This window comes from Theropithecus gelada, chromosome 5 (genome assembly GCF_003255815.1).
Source record: "Theropithecus gelada isolate Dixy chromosome 5, Tgel_1.0, whole genome shotgun sequence".
In the NCBI taxonomy this organism is placed as follows: Eukaryota; Metazoa; Chordata; class Mammalia; order Primates; family Cercopithecidae; genus Theropithecus; species Theropithecus gelada.
The window spans coordinates 152,810,716-152,837,198 of NC_037672.1; the positions used below are offsets into that span (position 1 = coordinate 152,810,716).

At 34.3% G+C, this 26,483-nt stretch overlaps 1 protein-coding gene across 1 annotated transcript in view; it reads right to left on the reverse strand.

The window, feature by feature from the left end:
- The window catches only part of ASIC5 (acid sensing ion channel subunit family member 5), a 36,425-nt gene extending 14,372 nt beyond the window's left edge, over positions 1–22,053 (reverse strand). Inside the window, exons 1-4 of the mRNA XM_025386639.1 lie at positions 21,967–22,053; positions 19,235–19,541; positions 9,824–10,061; positions 7,987–8,112 (exon numbers count right to left, since the gene is read on the reverse strand). Coding sequence (XP_025242424.1) covers positions 7,987–8,112; positions 9,824–10,061; positions 19,235–19,541; positions 21,967–22,006 — 711 coding nt within the window. The 5' untranslated portion in view covers positions 22,007–22,053. The remainder of the gene's footprint in view (positions 1–7,986; positions 8,113–9,823; positions 10,062–19,234; positions 19,542–21,966) is intronic.
- Positions 22,054–26,483: the final 4,430 nt, after the last annotated feature.

Here is a 26,483-nt window from a genome sequence, read left to right on the forward strand (position 1 = left end):
CAAACCAATAGGATGATTGCTGAAGTCCAGGAATTCTTTCCTCCAGGGATCCCTGATCATCCATTGTTTTTCATTTGGGGGTCTGAGGTTCATTCACTGTTCAAAAAAAAAAAAAAACTCCTTTTGTTGTGGAAGTTTCCACTCGCTTCCATCAAGGAAAGTGAACCTGTCAGCTTCTGCATCGGCAGAGAGCAGTTTTCAGCTTGGTCCCCATCACTAGGTGAGAAAACTGGTTTGGGATTCTTTCTTGCAAATTCTTTTTAAAGAACTAAAGTTAGCATTAACAACCAGCTGGTATTAATTTCTGCTTAAACTTAGAGCGCTCAGAAATCATATAATTTGTGTTATCATTGTTAGTTTTGCTTAACTGTTTTGTTGTTTGTTTCTGTCTTGTTGGGTTCGTGTATGTGTTTTAGTTCTTCCTCTCATTGGATTTGACCAACTCAGAATCCTCTAACTCATGAGTATGGAATTTTCCACTCCAAAGAAATAGAGCACCTTGCTCCCCTAAGCCTTTTGGGGCATTCTCAGGTGACTGAGAATCACATGGGGGTGTCTGGGAGGAATGCTCCCTAAAATGTGTAGTGGCTCTAAATAAGTATCCCCCTTAGAAGAATATACTTAGGGTCTAATCTCAGCTGGCAGGTGCATAGTAGGAGCCGACCCCTCCTGCATCTTGAGCCCCTGACACACTGTGCCAGGGAGCTGCAACACAAGAGGACCAATCTGGTTCAGGGGGTAACAGCCCTGAAAAGCTAGGTCTGTTAGCAGCACATTTTGGTTCCAACGCACGTCCCAACTTGGTTAAATCCAAAGGGGAACTCTAAATTATGGGGAACAAGGCCTCTGAAGTGGAAAGAAAATAGCAATCAAAAGGGAAAAAAAAAAAGGAAAGATTTTTGATTTTGACTACTAAAGGGGCTTTATTTACATAACAAAGTCACCTTTTTATCAGCCAGACCAAACTGAAAGAGCAATGGCTGTACTTCTGAAATAGCAGCATTTTGTCCTAGCTGAAATATGGTAATGAGATCTAAAAAGAATTTTTTTAAAGGAGCTCAATGGTTCAAAGTCAACTAAATTAAAGGTTAACATCCAAGATGTGTGTGTGTATGTGTGCATGGGTGCATGTTTGTATTTAAAAGACCTTCAGGTTTTTGGGTTTTTTTGTTTTTCTCTCCTAAGACTTTGTCTATTTCTTTCAGCAAAAGTTTTTTTTTTTTTTTTTTTTTTTTTCCCTTCAGTTGACTGAATTCTGTTTTCATCTGACCTTTTGACTAAAATAGTTATTGCAACAGAGGCTTCTCTTGGGTTTTTAAGGAAGAGTGTAATTTAGACACTCAGAAATGTCTTTGTTAAAAAAAAATAAGCGAACTGTAAAAGCATCACATGGTCTAACCTCAAAATAATTCTACCTTTTTTTGGAGACCCAGGATTCAATGTGAGCTCTGCTCAGAGCTTAGAGAGCCAGTTAAAATATAGGTAGTCCCTATCTAAATAAAACTGGTCTCGTTATACAATACTATGGTAGAGTTCTATACGTTTAGGTTAGATTTGGCTCAAAGAAAATTAAAAGCATCTCCTTCTAGCACCAACAGACTTTTTCTCTCTGTACCTTATGATATAAAGTTTGCTATTTTATTTTCAACTGAGTTGTTTCATTTAATAAGCAAATTTAAGGCTATTTAGCTAAAAACTGCCTAGGATTGCAAAACAGGTTATCAAGAATCTGAAAGTCTAAGATAGGAAAAAAATAATAAAAGGATCTTTATGAATCTGTAAAATGTACCTTTATTGGCATACCTAACATGTCTATGTATTTATATGTCATGTACACAGTGTTTCACTACAGAAAATATATAAAAGGGCTCTAATTAATTGGCTTAAATAAAAATAAAAGTGTTTAAATCAAATATTTTATCAGGAAAAAAGAAAAGAATAGTCGAATTATTTTTCAAGTTTATGTAACTTAAGTAAAATCTTTAATAAAAAAAAAAACTAGCTTTAAAATTACTGGTAAAGTAATATCAGAAATGTCTTAAGAATTGCCAGCATACTTTTTTTGTTTATATTTATTAATCAGGCAATTTCAACTTATCCCTGCCAAACACTATAAAATGTGAAAATTTGGCAGAGAGTTTACAAAACTATAAACCTAGCCCCAAACAGAATGATTGCTGCTTATGCAGTTTTTAATAAATAAGATACTGATATTGGTTTAATGAAAATAGCTGCAGCTTAAATTTTCTAAGATTACCATAACTTCCAATCTTGTAACTTTAGGTAGCCTATTCCACAGGCAGTAAGGAGGTTTGTTGTGGAAAGGACTGCTATTGTCTTTGTTTCAAAGCTAAACAATAAACTAAGTTCCTCCCAAAGTCCAGGAATGAACAAGGACAGCTTGGAGGTTAGAAGCAAGATGCAGTCAGTTAGGTCCTATCTTTTTTACTGCCTCAGTTATATTTTTGCAATGGCAGTTTCATAACTTTAAATCATGACTGTTGCAGTTTTCATAAATAATCTAGGTGAACAATTAAAATAAAATAGGTAAGGGATAAATACTTGTAGAAAAGTTATCATAATTTAGAATATAAAGTTATGTTAATTTAATAATAGATATGTCATTATGTGGGTATTTTCCAATAAATATGTATTATAGAAAAACAGTCTTGCTAAAAAAAAGTATGTCCTTTTTAAATAAAGATAAACAAATCTTGTCTAATTTAAAGCTTATCTAAAGGTTATGTATAACACAATTTAAAAAGAACAAGGAAACAAAAAGGGATGTATAGAAAATTATAAAAATAAAGAGGTTTTTTTGTGGTAAGACAGCTTAAAGAGAAATAATATGGTAAATTTAGTCCTAAAATAAAATGACTGGTTGTTTAAGAAAGGAGAGGTGTTCAGGACAAGCCAGAAAGTCCAAGCATGTCATTAATAGTCAGTGGAAGTCACAATAAAGATTTAATTTTTAAAAAAACCAAAAACTTTAATATGTTCAGTTGTCACATTATTATTAAGTTTTGGTTTGCTTAAGAAAAACACTGAGATAAATTTTTTTTAAATTAAGGTTATTACATCCATGTATCTTCCTGTATGTGCTTTTATAGTCCTTGTGACATTAAGTTACAGGGCTTTGACTCCAGGGTCTAAAAAGGACACCAAGTCCTACTAAATCTTAAACACTAACAGCAATTAAAGCCTCAACTTCAGGCCCCATAGCAGACTCCAATCAAAATAAAATGCATTCCTGGCCAGCACAGGAACTCATACCTGTAATCCCAGCACCTTGGGAGGCTGAGCAGGTGGTTCACCTGAGGTCAGGAGTTCCAGACCAGCCTGGCCAACATGGTGAAGCCTCATCTCTACTAAAAACACAAAAAATTAGCTGAGCATGGTGGTGCATGCCTGTAACTTGGGAGGCTGAAGCATGAGAATCACTTGAACCCATTCAGCAGAAGCTGCAGTGAGCCAAGATCATGCCACTGCACTCCAGCACTCCAGTTTGGGTGATAGAGTGAAACTCTGTCTCAATAAAAAATAAATAAATAAATAAATAAAATGCATTTTTGAGACATAGGGCCAGAAATTAAAGCCATTCAACTCCTCAAGGCCATGTGCCTATTGAGGAAGAAGTGGGCATGTGAGATTGCAATGGGTGACATTAAGAGACAAAATAAGTTCAGTTTCTCTATAAATTAATCATGAACATCAAAGGCACAATGATTCAAGACCAGCATATTGACTCCTGTGTCAGATTAACAAGGTTTTCTTGAAGCATTAACTAACTACTTAATAAAGGTCATAAAGGTTATAAAAGGCTTATGGAAGTTATATTTTATGGTCAAGATTAAATTTTATAGATTGTTTACAAAATTTTGAAAAACAAATTTAATGGCTTCATGCTGTTTTTATTAAGGCTTCTTATTTGGAAAATTAAGTCTCCTCTCTCAAAGAATGAAGCTTTTTTCTTTTAAAAAAAAAAATTCTTGAGTTATCACTTTGGTTAAATGAATGACTTTACAATGACCTGTAATCCTATTTCATAATATCAAGTGTTTTAAACTTTTGATATTTGATGATCTTTCTAAAATCAAATAATAAATGTCTTTTTCTGACCTAATTAATCCTTTAAGATATTAGTTTCCCTAAAGTCCAAAAATGAAATAATTTGGCTTAGTTGGTATAAAAATTACACAGGAAGCATTATCAAATATGAAATTGTGTTTAGTTTTCATTGGGCTGTATATAAATGTTATTGGTATGTGTTCCAGAATTAATGGAAAGGCCTGTAATTCTGATAAGACTTAGTGTACATTATCAATAATAATCATAATCGTTATGCTAAAATTATTTTTTACCACCAAGGTAACAAATTTCCTTGTCAGTTGTGTCTTTGACTATGTCTGCTCTAGAAACTTTTTTCATCCAAGGACAATTGTTCTCATGTTTTGGTCCTTGTTAGAAGGTGTTTTTATAATCAGCTATAAAACTCTAACAGGTGCCCTTAAATGCAGGTTTCTGATAACTTTGGAGGTTGTAACATCAGAGAAGAGGAAAAACTTTCAGTACTCATGGAGAGCTAAAATGTTCATGAGTATTAAGCAGAACAGGAATGAACTGCATGGACTCAAATAATCTTTTTGACTTTTTACTTAAAATGTTTGCTGATCCTTTGTTTTGTTTTTCAGAGTCTTAAAACTTTTATTTTGAGCTACTGACAACTTTTAACAATTTAGTATACTCCTATGAACAAAATGTGGAGCATAGTTAATTCTCTCTGCCTGATTTCTCCAGAATTTGGAAACTATTTGTGAGTATTCTTAACTTGTGCTGATACAGTTATTTGCATAAGTGCAATAAGAATCTGTTTTCATTTGTAACAGGACACAGTTGGGGAAATTGGTTATTTTACCAAGGCTTTTACTGGAATGGTGTGCTTTCCTTTAAGGACTCAAACTTGGCTTATGAAACCAATAATGTCCTTGGAAAAACTGACCTCATATTTTGTGTACAGAGTCTCTGTACAGGGTTTCTGACCTGTGGTAAGTAAAGAATGTCACTTTCTGACAGGCCCAGAAGCTCCAGGTTTATCTTGGAACCTCAAGTGGAGAGGAAATTCATCCAACTCATAGATACTTGATGGCAAGAATCCATGGCTGGACTCGGCTTTTAAAAAGTCTTATCTGAGATTCCTTCTATGGAACAAATTTCCACCAAAGGCAATTTAAAAGCCTATGTAAAAAATAACTATTCTTGCTGAACTGTATACAAATAATTTGGCAAAATAAAATAAAGTAAACTAGTCCTAACATGATTTGTCTTTAGCAAAAATGTGAAACTTTATGTCCTAATTAATCCTTTAATTAGGATTAGAGAAGACAGAAAAATTATGTTTCCAAAACTATAGTACACCTGTTGTTAGATTCTAGTCTTGCCCAGTGTTTTTCAGTTTTTATTGTTTTCTACAGTATGGACCAAATAATTTTTCTTGGCTGCAAGCCTTCAAAATAGTGTTTTCAATTTTTTTCTTTCTTCCCCCCATTTTTCCTAATTTGGAGTCCCTGAAAACTAAACTGTGCTTTCTTAACGTCCTGCAAACTGAAGCCTGTCAACTTAAACTTTAGAAGAAAGTAACAGCAATCTATTTACATATATAGCCACTTTTCATACCTAGCTACTGATGTACAGACTTCAAAGTAATGTGGACTATATTAATTTTTCCAGGATTGTTCTTTTGTTTGTTGTTGTTTTTCTCCCTTCCTCCCCCTATTTTCTCTTCATAGAACATGAGACTTTGTAATCTTCTAAAAATAAACTTTTGGGACCTACCCATCTAGTAATAAACCATCCTAACCATGAGAAAATCAGATGAAAACTGAGACCAGAGACTCATGTTCTCCTAAAATGCTTTCTCCTGAAGATTTTTTTTAAAGGGAGTGGTTTAATGGGAAAGGAGATTATCTTGGGCCCTTTGAAACTGGGAGCTGCCTCCCATTCTATTCAAAGTTATTCCTTTGCTCACTGAGACAGATGCTTAGTCTGATTGCCTCCTTTGGAAAAGCCAATCAGAAACTCAAAAAAAAAAAAAATGCAACCATTTGTCTCTCACCTACCTATGATCTTGAAGCCTCTTCCCTGCTTCGAGTTGTCCCCACCTTTCTGGATGGAACCAATGTACATCTTAGATATAATTGATGTCTCATGTCTTCCTAAAATGTATAAAATCAAGCTGTGCCCTGACTAGCTTGGACTACCTCAGGACTTCCTGAGGCTATGTCACTGGTGCCTGTTCTTAGCTTTGGCAAATAAACCTCCTAAAATGATTGAGACTTGTCTCATCGTTTTTCTCGATTGACAATCGTTGCTCAAGACCTCTATAGGTTTCCATGGATCACATTTCATCTTACATAGGTGCAGGTAAGTATTTACAATTACTGTTAATGATCTTGTTTCTTCTGGCCTTATCTTCACCTAGTTGCCTTTTAGTTGCTTCCTTCTTGGCTGCTTTCTTTGACTCATTTGCATAGAAAATCATTTGGCCCTCTTCATTTTGCAATCAAAATCCCTGCCTTTATGTAAAATTCAAATCGAAAGTGAAGATTTACACTATTTCTTTAACACTAATGTTCTGTTTAATAAATCTTAGGTCAGATGAAGAAATTTAAGACTAAACTTCTGGTGACTTTGTCATTAGTTGTAATTTTAGGCTATAAGGAGAAGGAACAGGCTTAAGAGTATAAAGAATATAGTCTATGAATGAGTCAACTGCATATGTAGTTACATATAATAAACATACTATTCTATTTGTAATTCAAAAGTCTATTTCTCCTGGCCCTTTTGTAACCCTCTAGGAAACACTTAAATATCTAGTCTGGAGAAATATCTCAATGTTATTTACTTATGGAACATTGCATTGAATTTATAGATTTTCATTGCATTCTAAAAATATTTGGAAATTTCTAGTTTGTAAAAATTGATAATATAATGTTCGAACTGACCTTATGGCTAATATTTGAATGACTTGAAAGTATTAATCAAATACATTACAACTATAGGTAGGTACATGCATTAAAGTTTTCAATGTTATGTTTGGATATAAAGAAAAATATCTTGAATGGGATACAAAAGGAAGCTATGAAGAGTACATTACTGGAAATTCTTTAAAAGTAGCCAATGGCATGATTCACTTGGATTGGGAGGTGAATGCAGGAACACCAAGTTTGTTTTTCATCTTTGTCATTAATTGTATGATTTTTGGATACTTAATTTATCAGCATTTTAGAACCCTCTTTTATAAAACCATCATAATGAAGTAGAATGCCTTTAAATGTGTAATACTAGAAGTGGTTATGTAAGACAAAAGGTCAGAATTAACTAATCTTGGGTGGGAGCTATACCAGGAAACCTTGAAGGAAAACACCACTGCATTTCTTAGGTGTTTGAACATCTGCCTCCCAGAGCTAAACACTTAGAACTTATTAGGTCAATTACAACTTTCCAAAAGCTGGGCTTGGACAAAATCTATTTACATAATATTCCTTATATAACCAGGATGTTTTCCATCACTTTTCCAGATGTACATCCTATAGTTTGTTAAATGTGTATGTAGAGTTTCTTTCTAAAACATGTTGTCATATTTACAATAACATATTTCTAAAATTATTGTTAAATGCAAAGAGTTCTCTTAAAATAGCTACATGCATTGCAACTTAGAATCTCTGGGTTTCATTATTTTGTGGCATGAACATTCCCTGGAGTCAAAAATTTAAGTCAATAAAAATCTCCAGTTTATGCCTCAAAATTTTGCCTGTTTAATTTCTAAGCCAATAGTTATATAAAATCCATAGGAGTCTAGACTAAATTAACAAAAACTGAAATAATATCCAATGTATGGGAGCTATCTGATATGGACCAATAGTCTGATCAAATTTTTGGAACCCCCACCCATTCTTGTTTGTCTTGAACCTGGAGAAAATTCAGTACCTGATTCACACTGAAGAGCAAGCTCAAGCCTCTTCCAGAGACACTCACTTTTCTCTTTGCTTGGATAGTTTCACCATGATTAAAAGTAAAACAATTTCCATATTCAGTGAAGACATGTCCAAAATCCTCCAATATGTAAATGAACCAAAAAAAATCATCAATTTGATATTTTTGTCACCTCTGAAGTTTGCTATAACTTCTTTTTAAAAAAGCACAAATATCTAACAAGACTGCAGAAGTATCAGAGAGAATAGTCTGATTTATATGTGTTTTCAATGGTAGTTTTTTTTGGTAATATACATTTGTCAACTTGCATGTGATTATTTAAAGGAGACATTTTTATATAAAATTAAGCATGTATTTAAAACATTTTTAAAAATTACTTTTTTTGTATTTTCCTGAAGATGTATGGAAATGTGTTTTTACCTGTGGAGCACTACTACAGCATCCTTTCTTGGAGGAGCTACGCCTTCTGTGACCTGTATGGTCACATTGTGGCAGTCAATCATATGACCCTGCTCCTTTGACCCTCTTTTTCCAGCCACTACAGAGGTGTGCGTGGGACACAAGCTGGGCCAAACTTAAACCTCACCTTCTTGCCTCAGTGATTGGTTCATGAATTGATATGTGTCCCAAGTAGAGCTAATCAGAGTCTTCGGTGAGATTATTAAGTGGATTCTGGAGTGCTAAACTCTGATAATGAAAGTCTAGGGGCAGTCAGCAGCCATTTTGGTGAGATGGGGAGAACTCATACAGAAACAAGCCAACCAGAATTATGAGATGGAAACAAAGTCAGAATCTTAAAGATAGTCTTGGAGACCATTGGTTCAGCATTTTTCTGAAGCCAGAACTACTGTGGGAGTTCCCGCTTAATTAAGCCAACTCATTACTTTTAGTCTTCAGTTTACTAGAACAGAAATGGGTTTCTATAATATGCAATTGAAAAATTTCTCTAACACGAAATTTCTTGGTAGTGAGTTAAACATGTTGGTGAATAAAAACAGCATAAGAGAGCTTACTTTCCAAGTTAAGAGTTTAGGTCAGAAACTCATCTCTGTGAAATGTCTCTCAGGCATTTTTTTCTGCTTATTGTGTGCTAAGGTGGCCTACCAAAAACATAAGAAATTGTATCCAAGAACCAAGAATTTGTGTTTACTTAGACTCCCCTAACAACACAGGCTACGGAATTGCTGATACAGGAAATATGGCATCAAATTGCCTATGTAGTTATTTATTAATAGATTGCAGATATATCTAGTACTTTATCTTAAATGTAGATTAACTCTATAAACAATAACAGGATTTTGTATTTCTTATGTATTTGTTTTCTATTTGTTATGAGTGAGTGTATATTATATAATATATAATAGTTATTATTATATATAATATATAATAATACATAAATTTTTCATAGTTAAACGCTGGGATCCTCTTATTTTCTATAGTCTCTAATGCAATACCATAAGCATATAAGCAGAGTGATGGATATTTGGTGATTATAAAAATATTATGTTTGAATAGGTTGTTTGTTGATGAATGGAAAAACTTAAAATATCCTCTTGTGTTAAATTGTTTTTCTTTTGGAAAGACTATACTACAAGAAAGGCAATCAAGTTTTCTCTTTTCTATCTTTCCTTATCTAACTGCTTGAAAGAGGAAATTTGTCTCATGTGTATTCCATACCCCCAATATCATAAGGCTGAGCTAATGAAATAGAATCTGTAAGGAAATTTGGATTGATTCACCATGGGAGTAAATGCCGTGGGAGCTCAATGTGAAACAGTGTAGTAAAGGAACTTATCACTTTGATTATATTTGAAGAATAGAAAATCGTTACCTTTGGGCTACATGGCTTTCCAAAAAAATCACAGTCCAACAAAGTGCTGTTGTCAAGATAAAAACCTTTGTTCCTGATAAATTCTGCAATGCTGAAGTTTTGGTGACTTGCAGCAAAATCAGTAGCCTCTGTAGAGCCAGTGGAATTGGCAGTAATTTTTCGAAGATGGAGGACTTCGGATACAATGTGCCATAAGAAAAAAATAACACCAAATTTGGCTACAGCATCTGTTTGGAACCTATTAGCAGGAATGAAGGCCATAGTTAGAATAATGAAAACGTATAATTATCTAGAAGAGAGACACCAACATCTGGATTCTATTAGCTGCTTCTTATCTCCTACACTCTCCCTCATTTGCAAGACATTTAAGCAAAATTTGATTCCTAGGAAGTCTTTGACCCATTGTGCAATTAATCTTTTATTTGCACATGTAGTTTCATTTACCTAAAATATACCCCAGACCTTGATCTGGATTACACCTAATGGATCTTCAAGATTCAATTTAAAGGAAGAGGTGGGAATGTATAGTTGTTAAAAATGCATTTAGGAGCCAGATTTCCTGTGTGTGGCCTTGTCCTGTGTCAGCTTAGCTAAATTAGAACTGCATTTCCCAGCATTCCCATCCTTGTATATATATGAATTTCACTGTCGTGCAGGAGCTGTGGTAGCTCACCCACACTGCAATCCATCTGCTGACTCGACTTGCTGGTATTGGGCAGCAGCCGGGACCACAGCTCCTCCAGCTCCTTTGTGACCTCTTCCTTCAGCTTCTTCAAATACTGGGTTAGGTAAGAGTACAACCTGGTAAAGATGACAACTATCCTGCAGGTCATTCACACCATCAAGATTGGAGGTAGTGAAAAAGAGACCTACATTTTGAGCTTGTATTTGTTTCCCCAACTTCATATCCATTTTCCCTTCCTTCTGGCCCTGCTTACTTCAGCCCCAGCACTAGGAACAGGCGAATGACTGTACAAAGACTGCTTACCCAGCTCCTGCAACGAAGTGGGGCTTAATCCCTAGAAAAAAGCCCTTTATTCTGTCATTCATGATGTTCCTGTTTCTCCAGCTAGGTTCTAATTGTTACAGCCATTTAATGGTATGACTTAGTTAATTTTTTCATTTCCCTGTGATGTAAGTTTCCTCTCTTGCAAAATCTGTATGTATTAATACAACCTACCTCAAAGTGTTGTTTTAATGATTACATTAATTGTTCTTCTTAAAATTTTTAGATAGCTGCCTGGAATATAGTGAGTGTTAGGTAAGCACTTATTAAATAAATGATTCATTCTGGCCACCAAAGCAGAAGTAATCTATTTAACTTAACGACTGTATCACTTTCTAATTCTCTTATCTTGTGGGGCAATTTTGTTTTGCATTCCATATGGTTCTTTATTTGCATGCCTTCCATTCCTTTACAAACATGATCAGGACTTTCATATTTTGGATATTATAAATTTTGAAACTGAACAAATGTTCTCTCTTTAAATTGACTGCTGAAAGCATAGAACAGAATGTATATTCCACTCTTGGTAAGTATATGGGATATGTGATTCGTATGTTACACCTGAACCTCTTTTGTATCCCTGATTTTATTTCTATTTTCCTTTATATTATATATCTTATTTAATATATAAATATATATATCTATATGTGTGTATATATGTACATATAAAGAGAGAAGAAAATAAAAATATTTACTCTAAAATATATTTTTTGACATATTTTGAAATGGCTGCTGCAGGGTCAGCTAATGGAAGTAACCTTGCAAAGCTGTCTTTTATGTGGAAAATTTGCATCTGTAGAAAATGTCCATTAATGCAGCCGGGCCTCCTCTTGCTAGGCATTTGCCAGGTATAGGAGATATTGAGATTCTGACACCTTTAAAAGTCTAAAAAGAAACATTTGCCATCTTGTCTCTCTGAAGAAGTCATCATCTATATAACAAGGTCACCTTTGCTAGGCAAGCCTTTTCCTTTCTCCCTACTATAACCTGTATAACCTGTCTTGCTGTTAAAACCTGCTTTCAGTAATGTTCTGAGCCCACATCCTTTCTGTAATCTCATGATGATAAATAAGCCTCTGTATCTGGTTGGGATGTTGGGCTTTATTCTGAAGGCTCATGTGTATACACATTAAGTATCATTGTAAGCCTTTTCTTCTATTAATCAATCTGCCTCATGTCACTGATTTTTCAGCATATCTTTAGGGGGCCAACACTCATGACCCCCACAATACATACATATAATTTTTCTTTCAAATTCAAGCTATATTAAGTCCTTTCTCAGTCAAGGTAGGGCATACACAAAACACAAAAATGGAGAAACAACCTCAAGCCAACATTACATACTCTTTAAGTGATGAAAAACTGTTTTCATAGTCAATATCTAATATTGTAGCTTACTAAACTGGCTCTGATCCTTGCAAAGCTAGCCCAGGTCCTAAAACTCTGTAAATATCCTCCTCAGACTTCCTGATTCCAAGGCACTATTGGTCGTCTGTCATGGTGGTATTCTGTCTAACTACAGTACATCTAATAACCCTGCTTTTCTTGGTCAAAAGTATTTCTTGGATCATTAAGAAATTAAGAGTTTACATCAGCAACAGATTTGACAGAAGGATGGTATAAACCCTGTATTGAGAGATGGACCTCCAAGCTACTACAGGTTTCCAACTCCCAGTGATGGACAGGTTCCCAGCAATCTGCTCCAAAGCCCTACAACTGTGAAATACTACACAGTCAGAGCCAGTACTCCCTGATACATGTTCATTGGATTATATTCAAAATCATTATGCAGAGAAGTAAAGGAATTACTACACATATAGGAGGAATGAATACAACCTACAAAATGGTTAAATAGGAGGGCATCTTAAAATATTTTTAAGCTTTTTTATTATACTAATAACATTTGAGACCATGAGATTAATTTAATCTAAATTAAATTTATTAATTAAATTTATTAATTAAATTAATTAATCTAAATTAATCTAAATTAAATTTAATAAATAAAGCCTAACCATATTAAGCCAAGGAAGAAAATTTTTTTGTGAGAAATACTGTTTTGCACAAAACAAAAGTGTTTTGCACTGAGTTTACTTTCAATTTTATTTTATTTTTTGAGACAAGGTCTCAATTTGTTGCCCAGGTTGTAGTGCAGAGGCACGAACATGGTTCATTGTAGCCTCGACCTTCTGGGCTCAAACAATCCTCCCACTTCAGCCCCCCATGTAGTTAGGACTACAGGTGTGCACCACCATGCCCAGCTAATTTTTATATTTTTTTTTTTTTTTAGAGACAGAGTTTTACCATGTTGTCCAGCCTGGTCTCGAACTCCTGAGCTCAAGCAATCTGCCTACCTTGGCCTCCCAAAGTGCTGGGATTATAGGCATTAGTCACTGCATCTGGCTTATTTTCAATTTTAATTTGAACTTCAAAACTCTTCCAAGCTTTCCTTTCAAAAACCTTGCTTAGCTAGAATTTGCCTTACTCTTTAATTTAACACAACTGGTAAAGAGCCTAGTAGAAGAAAATAACACTAAAAATATATTAATTGGTTTAAACAATTTAACATCTGGTAACCAATTAAATCTGTCCTTCTTATGTATATCAATGGTTCTAAATGTACTTCCCCAAATTATGTCACCCAAATGATTAATTTTCATCTAAAATCCAAGTTGATGCCTGACTCAGGTCTTATTTGAGTCCTGCCAAAACAGACCCATTTCTTGTACATTTTACAGTTAATGTTATGGAGAAGGAAAATGAGGAACAATGTCTGCCTTTTGTATTCTTCTTTGAGCAAATTTTAACATCTTACCTTTCTCTGATTAACTAATGAAACCTTTGATATGTCTTTATATTTGTATGAGAAGCAATGATTTTACTTTTGGTTAAAAATCCTTGAGCAATTTTTTCTTGCATCAAACAAATTTGAAATAAACAAAGAATCACAGTGATTATAAACATGAAGACCCAGTACATGAGTTCTCATAAACAATGGATCAAATAGCAGTAGTAGTCACTACATCCAATTATTATTTCTGATTTTAGTGGAAGAAAATAAAATTCTGAAGTTTTTACCAAATGAACAGAAATTTTTGATGAATTTTGTGATAAACATATTTTAGTGAAAATTTCAGACACAAAGACATTTGAAAAGCACTAGAACTGATACCAAAGAACCAAGTCACAAATATTATTAAAATTTCTGGAATTTTTTGTGAAATGTGACTTTTTATTAATTTCTGCCAATTGTATTCTTAGGAGTTTGTCTTTCTGTATAACCATTGCTTTGTGTGAAAGAAACTTTTCAAAATTAAAATTAATAAGTATTCTTTAATCAACTACAGGTAAAATTAGACTAATATGGCTGTGCTATGGAACATGAATACATGGATAAAGTTAATTTTGATGAAATCGTTGACAAATATTTATAAAGAAAGGCTAAAAAATGGAAACACAATGCTATTATTCATTTCTGTGTAAAACTAAAGAAAATATCTGAGGGGAGCCCCAGTCATTTTAGAGGTTTATTTTGCAAGGTCGAGGATGAGCCTGGGGAAAAGAAACAAAATCACAGAAATATCTGTGATCCATGATTTTTCCAAACAGGGTTTGGGGACACAATATTTAAAGCGGAAAGAGTGGGCAGTAGGGGAGAAAGGTAAGAACAAAAAGGGGAGGGTAGATAATGGAGGCTAGCAGTTGCATTCTTTTGAAGCTTTGATCAATTTCACTGAATTTACATTTTACCTGTGAAAGGAGTGGGTAGTGGAATAGTCAACTACGTATTTGTCTGGTGCTCAGTGAATCTTCATTTTTATATAGGATAAAATAAACATAGAGTAGAGGAAGAAGTCAAATATGCATTTGCCTCAGGTGAGTAGAGGGATGACTTCTAGTTCTATCTTTGTCTTGTACCTGTGAAGATAAGCTGTTGATTTACATTCTCAGGGTGAAATTCAGTACAATTTCATTTTATGATAAGGATCTTGGGGCCCACAGGATATTTCCTATGAGAAAATTGTAATAGAGGGCCCCTGAGAAGGTATGTGCCTTCTATCTTTGTGGTTATCTGTTTAGGAACAAAATGGGAAGCGGTTGTGTGTGACGCAGTTCCCAAGCTTAACTTTCCCCTTTGACATAGTGAGTTGGGGGTCCTGAGATTTTATTTTACTTTCACAACTGGAACAGATTTTAAAACCTTTTTTAAAAAAAAAAAAAATATGTCAGTGTCCAAAAAGTATTAATGCATTACTTTTTCTTATTTTTGTATTTTTTTAACATTTTTATTGACTTGAATATACATAGGCCATTTTCATTATTTGTTTGATTTCATGACTATTACCAAAAATGATTTTGTCACATAGAGGAGGGAAATATTATAAAGTGATCTCTGACATACACTTGGTACAGGCTCCTGGTACCCATTGTGAAAAGTAAATCCTTTCTGATAATCCAAAGTCATTTGGCAAAGTTTCCTCATCTCAGGTGTCCATTTTCTAGTCACAAGGTGGTTTAACAAAAAAAGCATAGAAATTGGGATCTATCAGCAGACTTTTCCAGTTTCTAACTTGGTAAACTCTAAGTAAATTACAGCGTTAAGCTTTACTTTTTTTTCAATAGAATTAGAGACTATGCAACTTAGAACAATGGCCTTCAAACTAGAATGTGCATATGTCTGAGTGTTCTCCTGCACAGAGAATTTTAAGGAAATAAAAGTTCCCATCCTCTTTTTACAGTGGTTCATCTCCCATGTATAAAAAAGTGTTAACCTGTCACCTATCAGAAATCTTAACATAGAATGCATACTGGTGTATAACAACCTCAGGGCTCCTAATACAGGCATACAAATTGTATTTTGCTTCAGGGAAAGACTCCTTTAAGAATTAATCAAAGCTCCTAAAATCTTGTCTTGGCCTGTCATACACATATTTGCAGCCAGGGTGAAGCTCTGCATTAGACACAGGGTGTTTGACCCTTGCTTAAGACTAAATTGACAGAGTCTTAAGTAGAATAATGAAAGTTGTTATTTTTAATGTAACTAGACTATTTGTTAAGACTTCCAGATTTGGGGTTATTTGAATATAATCCACAGATAAAAATTTTAAATAATTTCTACTGGTGTATTTTAGTCAATAAAGGAGTTAAAATCTTATGAAAATACATGAAATGTTTATTCCTATTACAGTAAATCCTTATCCTATTTTATCTCATGAATATAATGATATATAATACTTACATTTGTGATAATATAATTTGATATAAAATATAATATCTTTCATCTCCTAAAAATAATGAATAAATTATTTAGGGTTATGGCTAAAAATGTAGACATATGCAAGTGCAAATGCAAGTTAAATACACGGTTTTTCAAATTTTTTTATATAGCACATTAACTAAAATGTTTGAAGATCATTGCCTCTGAGAACTGAAATTATAGATTTCAGTATTGCTGAGCAATGCTGAGTATAATGTTTAAAGCGGGAATCTGAATTATCTTTCTGTAAAATTGTACTTTGGGAGTTGGAGATCTCTCTAATGCCTGTAAACTGATGTTGTTTTAGTTTCTTGTTCCCTAAGGAAGAATAATTTTCTTATAATTAAGAATTTTCCTGTTCTATCATTATAACCTCTAAAATATTAAATCTTTTTTTGTTGGTCTGGATACTTATATCTAACTGAGCTAGGATATACAATCATTTTTTTCAATGTCGTCTAACACAAAAGCTATAATCATTGATTTGAGATTTGAGCTATGCAAAATGGATTAGGTTTTCATACCAAAAATTATAAAAGTACTCAGATCATAGGCTATTAAATAATTTTAGACATCTTTTTCTTTTAATTTAGCTGTTTTCAGTTACAAATTTCCCTATAAGCACTGTTTTAGCTGCATCCCATTAGTTTGCTATTTTGTGTCTTCATTTTCATTCATCTCAAAGTATTTTCTAATTTTCTTTGTGATTTCTTCTTTGATTTCTTTGTTATTTAGGTGTGTATTCTTTAATATTTACATATTTGTGAATATCCCAAATTTATTTTGATTATTGACCTCTAATTTTATTATATTGTGATTGATAAACATATTTGAATAATTTAAAATCTTTTCAACTTACTTTACCCTGTACATGGCCTTGTATATGGTCTATTCTAAGAGCATGTGCCATGTGCACATGGAAAGAATGCATATTTTGCTATTGTTGAGTAGATTGTTCTAAGGATGTTTGCAAAGTCTAGTAGGTTTATAAGGATGTTCAAGTCTTCTATGTCTTCTGTTTCATTGTTTATTCTCTGTCAAGTTGTTCTATTGATTACTAAAAGTGGGGTATTGAAAAATCTAACTATATAGGTTAACTTATGTCTCCTGATAGATTGATCATATATTCAACATAAAATGACAATTTTTTATATCAAGTAACATATATTACTTCAAAGTCTATTTTGTCTGAGATAAGGGTATCTACTCTAGCTTTCTCATGGTTGACATACCTTTTTCCATTCTTATACTTTTAACCCATTTGCATCTTCAAATCTAAATTGTCTCTCCTGTACACAGCATGTAGCTGGATCTTTCTAAAAAAAATCCATTCTGATAACCTCTGCCTTTCTATTGGATTGTCTAATCCATTCTAATTTAATTTCATTAGTAATATAGTTACATTTGCATCTGCCGTTTTACTTTTTGTTTTCTCTGTCTTATGCCTTTTTTCCTAAATATACCTTGACTTGTGGCAAAACTATATCAATCTCTGCTTCTATTTCACATGACTTTTCCCTGCTGTATCTCTATGTGTTCTCTCCTCTCCCTGTAAGAACTTCAGTCATTGGATTTAGAGTTCACCCTAATGTGGTATAACCTCAACTTATCTAATCATATTTGTAATGACCCAATTTTTAAATATAATCATTCTGAGGTTCCAGTAGACTTGAATTTGAGGAGATACTATTGAAATGTTTCTTTTTTAACAGAAAAGTTTGCCTTTTAAGATAAATATTTTTTCACCAGTTATGGTTGGTTTTGTAGGGGATAGAATTGATGGACTTCCTCACTTTGCCATTCTGGAAGTAATATCTACATTTTCATTCAGTCAAGGATAACAGCAACCAATCTTTGTTTTTGTTAGAACACATGCTACTTAAAATAGTATGAGGCAATAGTATTGAAAATCATTTTTGGGTGGGAAAGGATTGATTTGCTTTGACTTGTTAGGACCTGGACATGTATCTTGAGTTCTTGAAATATTGACAATCATACAAACAAGCTGTAACATCTACTGTATATTGAGCACCAGTTCTAGAAGTCCCCCAGGAATGAAACACAATGGAGTACTTATTACCTTATCTAATGTAACAACAAATATGTGAAGTAGATGATATTATCTTATTTTATAAATATAAAAATTGACACTAAGAAGGCTGAGTGACTTCCCTAATAACTAAGTGGTGGGTCTTAAGAAGCCCTCCTTTCTCAGGCAAAAATCCTATGTGTGATATTTCAGGCTTCACCACAGGCAATTACAAAGCATTGCCTGGAAGCCTAGTGGTGGAAAGTTGCCCTCCTCTCAGCAGATTTGGTGTACAGTCAATAGACTGCAGTTTTCTGGAATAAGTTGCAGTCAAGGACTCAAGACAGTGGCAGTAGAGCATTGAATCAAATGTAACCCTCTTCTAAGCTCAGGGTTCTTTGCAGCTGCACTGATCACAGACCCATGGAGCTGGCCTTGCCTCTACTACATTAAATAGCTCTTCATGTGTACATCAGAACATTTTATATCTTTATGTGTTTGCAAAGTAGTTCCCTCTTCCAGTTCTTCTTCATCTCCACTTAGAAAGCTCTAGTCATCTTTTAATACCTAGATTTCCATAACACCCACGATGGAGACTATTAATCTGTTCTCTGGGATTTCAGAACCCATGCACATTGTTTTATTTTATTGCGCAATTACCATATTGCACTGTGATTGTTGATATTTCTCTTTTCTGGCAATTAATTAACTTCTAACATGCAGAGATCAAGACTTTTACATTGGGCTGGGCGCAGTGGCTCACATCTATAAGTTCAGCATTTTGGGAGGCTGAGGCAGGTGGATCACTTCAGCCTAGGAGTTTGAGAATAGTCTGGGCAATGTAGTGAAACCCCCATCTCTTTTACATCTATTTAATGATAGGATTTGGAATGTTACCTAGAATATGATTGTGGAGGGAAGGAAGAAAAGAAGGAAAATAAGTGAAAAAAGAAATTAGTGAATTCTTTGCTCCCTTAAATTTGTGCTTTTAAGTGCAATTTAAGAACTTCAGTGGTTTTACATATGATAATTTTCACATGCGAAAACTCTTTGTCAGTCATCCAAGAAAGATTACACTAGCAAGTTTATAGGAACTAATTATTTTTAAAAAACTAATTTTACCTGTTCAAATTACAAAATGTCACAGCTGGGAACTCCATCTTTTCCACATACTGAACCTCAATGGACGTTGTGGTTGGCCATGTGAAGTAGTTGAGCAAGCGACTGTAGATCTGCCATGTCACGAGTGAGACTGAGCCCAGAACCACCACCAACCACAGCACCTTGCGAATTTTGCTCCGGTTCTGAACAATATTGTGTATCCCATGAAAGGAAGTGGAGATGGCAAAGTCATGGTCAAACTTCTTTCGTTCAGTGGGAGATAGCGGTGGTTTCTTTGAAAGGCAAAGCTTTATCTTTTCTAAGAGTCCTTAAGGTTTTGCCCATAAAAAGATTAAACCAAAAATAAAGTAATTAGTTAGGAAACCTTAATGCTATCTGTAAAAAAACACAACTCACATAAATTAAAGAGGTGACTCTTTTATGTGTAATTCATAGAAACTAAAAATTCATCTTTTGTTGCATGATTTATTCAGGAATCAAGAAGTATAAGTGTTGACTACGTGGGTTTATTGAGAAGATGCTAATGCTATTCATAGAATGGCTATTATTAATGCAAATGTATTAGTGGTATGGTATTAATAGGTGACTTCCAGCTTTAAAACCAATCCACCTTCAAGAGGTTGGTTACAACAACTCATAAACTTTAAATATTAATTCTTCTTTTTAAATATTCTTTCTCTTTGAAAGTCCTTTAGAAGTCATGAACAAAATCAGGCTTATTCCTCTGAGAGTCATAAGTATGGCTAAAAGTAATCTGTTCTTAACTAATGTTTGTCCTGTGATGGTATAATTTATGATAAATGTAGCTTTCATTCTTGTATTCTTTAATGTACGACTATTTTAATTTTTGTTGGTTGTTTAGTCAGAATGTTCAGTGTTCAGTTGTAGTGTTAGTTTAGTAATCTATTTTCTACCTCTTCAGGGAATGAATTCATCCTTTCAAATCTATCAGGAATCAATCAATAATATTTATTGATATTCATTGGTGAGAACCAGGGAAGGTAACACTACATTTTTTTGGCAATATATGATATGTTGAAAATTTTCTTTTGGTTAAATTTCTTTCCATTTTTTCATAGGAGAAGAGGCAAAGAATCCCTCTGTTGAGGGAAAGGTGCAATACAGGTAAGAGCATGAGATGGGCTTCGCAAGGGAAGATCAGGCTTCCAGCCCATTCCTAGCCTCTTATAACCTGCACATCTTTGGCCAAGTTTCTTAGTCTTATACCTTTTCTGTCAAATGGCAGCAATGGTATCTGCCTTATGAGTTTGTTGTATTAAATATGATAATACCTGGAGAGAGCTAAGCACATTATCTAGATCATAATAAGTACTCAAGGGTATTAGCTATATTTATTATTCTGCTAATTTAGTGGTGATGTAGTAAATGGCAAACTATTCAGGAATTTTAAAAAACTTTAAAAGTGTCTTAAAAAATTAGTTCTTAATGGCTTTATATATGTTCATAGTTATGTGAATTAACTTTTATATCCTTTGCCCAAAATAATACTTTTGGAATATAGGTATTCAACTATCCAGCATTAATTTACTTACAAGAAGTTTAAAACTCCATTTATTATTAAATCATTATTGAATACAACATAAACAACCAATCAATTAGCTAAGCTTTTTATTCAGTTATAGGACATACGCTATAAAAAAGTGTCTATTAACATTTTCTAAGGGAGTTCATTTCATTCACTTACAAATTATATGATTATTTTACAAATCATATTAAGATTATTATTCACTAAGCAGGAGAGCTTGTATTAATATAATTAGCTTGAAGTTGGACTAAAATCTTAGAATAGCACCCTCATTAATGTTCTTTTTAGTATAAAATTAATGAACATGTATCAACTAACTGGCACAATCCCAGAGAAAAATCAGAAACAAGAAAAAAGTTATTGTTACTAATTGGCAAAATATATTTAAATATGCTCTTTTGTGTATTCTTTAGTCTTTGCACATATGCAAACATATGTGAAGAATTTACTCTGATAAAAAAACAACAGTCTCTGGATAATTTGTACCCTTCCTACAATAGGGATCAAAGCTATTAGAAGGGGAAGACTAGCCTAGTAACTAGCTACTGACAAGCAAAGTATGACTAGTTGCAAGCATTACCCAAAAACATTTAACTTTCAAGTTTGCCTGTCAAAAATCAGCCCATTTAATATAGATCTAATCCTTGACAATTGGTTTGGTCTCTCTGGAGAAATACCAGCTATTTTCTAGTGTTTTAATAGAGTTTTATTATTATTATTATTGTTTTAGGTGAATGTATGACTGTCAGGAAGATTAAAATTGGTTTAATAAATGGTCCACTAGTTTTCAAAGCAGAAGCTTCTTACTTTCCTGACTGAAGTATATACAGTATAATTATGACAGGTAGACCTAGCATTGAGTGCTGATCAACATAAAAGCATTTTGAGGAACATCAAATACGTTTTGTTACATTTTAAAAATAAAACCTGCAGGCCTACGATAAATAGAAACCAAAAGAAACAAAACAAAACAAATAAACACAATCAGATTCTAGCATATAGTAATATTTAAAAACTATTTTTGAGTCTCTCTTACAAATAACTTTTTTTCTAAGTAACTAAAACTATTCATTTTTGTAACATTGGAAATAAAATTTCCCAATAAGAAAAAAAATCCTTCTTTTCTTACTTCTGGCCTCTAGAAATGAAAATAATTACTGCTTTGAGGAGTTCACTCTTTACTCACCGTTCTCAGCATACACTTTTGATTTTTCCGTCTGCTCCATTTGTGATTTCAGTTAAGCAAGAGTCCTCAGGGTAACCCAATTTTCATCAATAACAGTATTCATTTTGTGGCCTTTATATAAAATACAGCAGTTGAGGTTGTAAAACATGGAAGCAATTTAAATGTTTGTGTTGCTATGTTTGGCCTCATAAAGCACATAATCTGAACCAAAAATGTTGACAGAACCAGGTATGGGCATTTATGAACTGAAGAGAAGCTAACCTAGAGTAAAAAGCAAAAAGTATCATTAAGAAACCATTTTCTCACAGTTAAAGGGACAATTCCTATCAAATATCTGTAGTTTAACAGTGGCCCCTGACCAGGCTAGTTGAAACTCCAATGACTCACCTGGGAATGTCTTCTTAGCTTTTCTTTTTGCCTTTGTCTTTATTCAACTTCAAATCAAAATGCAGCTGGAATAAATTTTTTGTGGGAGAGGTGTCTTCTCTTGTTGATGTTTCTTTCTTAGTATCAGAAGCTGTTTCCAACAGAAATAATAGCCAATAAATATGACAAAATAAAACACCAAAAAATATCTGCTCAGGAAGAAATGATTACTAAAAACAACAACTTACTAAAACATAAAGGCTGATTATTTTTTATATGAGCACTTTTGGAAAATTGTTAGAATTTATTATATTGAATAATAAACTGAAAAATGTGCATTATTGTGCATAAATGGCACCATCTCTTGACAGAACTCAGTGATTGCTTGTATCTCTACCTAATAGAGGTTGTTAGAGTCACCATTTTATAAGCATGTCACCATTAATCATTAATATGGTTATGTATATTTTGCATATATTTGAAAACTTGTAAACTCAGCACTGTCAGTTCAAACTAGTCTTATATGGAGGCTAACTAATTCGAAGTGATGTAAGTAAGGAACCTGGCTAGAGGTCCTCAGTCATCACAGTAAAGATTTCAGGAATAGAATCAATTTCATGATATATGAATTTCTCCATTAAAGAGCTCTTCTTTGGGGTTAAATTATGTATTAGTCTGTTCTCACACTGCTGATAAAGACATACTCGAAACTGGGTAATTTAGAGAGAGGTTTAATTGACTCACAGTTTCACATAGCTGGGAAGACTGCACAGTCATGGTGGAAGGTGAAAGAGGAGCAAAGTTATGTCTAACATGGTGGCAGGCAAGAGAGCTTGTGTAGGGGAACCTCCCTTCATAAAACTATCAGATCTCATGAAACTTTTTCACTATCATGAGAACAGCATGGGAAAGACCTGCCCCCATGATTCAATTAACTTCCATGGGGTCCCTCCCACAGAACACGGGATTATGGAAGCTATAACTAAAGATGGGATTTGGGTGGGGACACAGCCAAAACATTTCATTCTGCTCCTAGCCTCTGCCAAAACTCATGTCCTCACATTGTTCAAAACAAATCATGCCTTCCCAAAAGTGCCCCGTCTTAACTCATTTCAGCATTAACTCAAAATTTCACAGTCCAAAGGCTTACCTGAGACAAGGCAAGTCTCTTCTGTCTATGAGTGGGTAAAATCAAAAGCAAGTTAGTTACTTCCTAGATACAAGGGGGTACACGTATTAGGTAAATACACCCATTTCCAAATGAGAGAAATTAGCAAAAACAAAGGGCTACAAGGCCCATGCAAGTCCAAAATCCAACAGGGCAGTCATTAAACCTTAAAGTTCCAAAATGATCTCTTTTGACTCCATGTCTCACATCCAGGTCATGTTGATGCAAGAGGTGGACTCCCATGGCCTTGGGCAGCTCCACCCCTCTGGTTTTGCAGGGTATAGCCCCCTCTTGGCAGCTTTCACGGGCTGACATTGAGTGTCTGCAGCTTTTCCAGGTGCATGGTGCAAGGTGTTAATGGAGCTAACATTCTGGAGTCTAGAGAACAGTGACCTCTTCTCACAGCTCCACTAGTGAGTGCCCCCATGGGGACTCTATGTGGGGGCTCCAACTCCACATTTCCCTCCTGCACTGTCCTAGCAGAGGTTCTCCATGGGGCCTGCCTCTGCAGCAAACTTCTGCCTGAACATCCAGATGTTTCCATATATCATCTGAAATCTAGGTGAAGGGTCCCAAATCTCAATTCTTGACTTCTGTGCCCCTACAGGCTCAGCACCACATGGAAGCTGCCAAGGCTTTGGGCTTGCACCCTCTGAAGCCATGGTCTGAGTTGTACCTTGGCCCCTTTTAGCCATGGCTGGAACAGCTGGGAAACAGGGCACCAAGATCCTAGGCTGCACATAGCAGGGGGACCCTGGTCCTGGTCCACAAAACCGTTTTTTTCTCCTAGGCCTCTGGGCCTGTGATGGGAGGGGCTGCCATAAAAGTCTCTGACATGTCCTAAAGACATTTTCCCCACTGTCTTGGTGATTAACAAATAATAAAAGGAAAGAAAGCTTCTTCTTAAACTTATTTGCTCAAATTTATTCCTCTCTTCTATGATATTTAAAAACAATAAATGTATCTGCTCTTTCTCACACAAATCTGGTAACTCTTCATCTCTCTTTTACTTTAAAATGAGCATTTAAACACTTTTCTCCTTCTCTATTTAGCTTTGATAGTACTTTATTCTCACTTCTACCTTATTACTGATTTTGGTGAATTTAAATTCCATATTCTCTGTTGAGTTAGGAAATCTCCTGCCATTTTCCCTCATTTCCCTTATTTGAAATCAAACCCAGTGTCCTCTTCAGAGTTATGCCTTGCTTCTCCTTTCTGATCTCAAGTTTCTTAACTTTCTAAGATATTTCATTGAAAATAAATATGGAAGTGCCCACTTTCCTTCCTTCTATTTCATCTGCTCACTAAAGTTGTTTTGAATAGCAAATGTGTTTGACAGATGTAGATTTTCATTGAGAGGGACTTGTAAAAAAGGAATAAGAAAAAAATGTAAAAAGAGGGATTTCAAATTTTCTTCCTCTCTCCCATACCACCCAAATACTTATACACATAAAGGTAGGTAATTAAATGAAAAAACCAAACCAAGTGAAAATCTAGAGAGTTCTGAAAAACTATTTTCCAATACCTCTGAACAGGTAGCACTACCACCACCACCACCAACAACAACAACAACAAAAACTACCTATTAGTGTTAATAAATGCAAAAGATGAAATTAAAAAGCATGTATAGAAAAACAATGCAACCAACCTTTTATCTGACCCTGCAATTGAAATTAGACCCTACACAACATTAAAAACAATATGCAGTGTCTAGAGAAGTATATTCTTTCTGACCCATTACCAGTTTTATAGATACATAAATGTGTGTTAGTCAAATATTTCCTGTTAATTCTATTTTTAAAAAATTCTTATGTGTTTTAATATAAATTTTGATTCTGTTAAATTGACATGTATCTAAAGGTATAAACAAACTTTGACTACTATTTTTTAATTTAGCTTTAAATTAAAATTTTATAGTTTTTTTCTGTTGGGGGTGATACATGACCATTAATAATGCTACAATTAATCTTTTTAGATTTAGACAAACAAGATACAGCCTACAAGGCCTGTAAACAAAGACAATTTAAGGAATGCTTTTTTAAACATCTGAAATAGATATTTTATTCTTAATCTCAGAAGGAAAAACAAAAGCAACCTCACAGCTTAGAATGTTTTTAGGGTAATAAATGGTTCAGTGGTGTCTTGCTTTGGGTCTATAATAATACAAAAGACAGAACTAATAGGGTCATTTTCTGTTATGACTATGCATAAGTGTTGGTTAGCGTTTTTATTACAATATTTTTATAGAGCTCTAGGTGGAAGAAATTAGCCAAGGTATATATATTCAAAGCAAACAAATTCATGCATCTGAAATAATTCCATATAGTGAAGAGAGAGACTACAAAATATCAAATCCAATACTTCTTACCATTCCCCACCCTCATCCATTTAACAAAGGAAGCTCAGAAATAAGGAGAAAGAAAGTAAGTTCTACAGAGGAAGGGCTTTTTGCCTGTTTTGTTTGTTTATCTATCCAACTGCAAAGAAATATGCTGCTCATTGAATGCGTCAGTTCGTCCCTGGACTAGGTGTGGTAGCTCACACTTGTAATCTGAGCACTTTGGGAGGCCAAAGTGGGCAGATAACGTGAGGTCAGGAGTTTGAGACCAGCCTGGCCAACATGGGGAAACCCTGTCTCTACCAAAAATACAAAAATTAGCTGGGCCTTGTGGTGCACACCTGTAATCCCAGCTATTCGGGAGGCTGAGGCACAAGAATCACTTGAACCCAGGAGGCAGAGGTTATAGTGAGCTGGAATCAGGCCACTGCACTCCAGTCTAAGTGACAGAGCAAGATTCTGCCTCAAAAAAAAAAAAAAAAAAAATTTCAAAAAAAGAAGTTTGCCCTTTTTTATTACGCATTATGATGAAAATTATTGTAATTTTTAAAACATTTTATTTTAAAAAGCGCAAACTTAGCCTGGCGCGGTGGCTCACGTCTGTAATCCCAGCACTTTGGGAGGCTGAGGTGGTTGGATCACAAG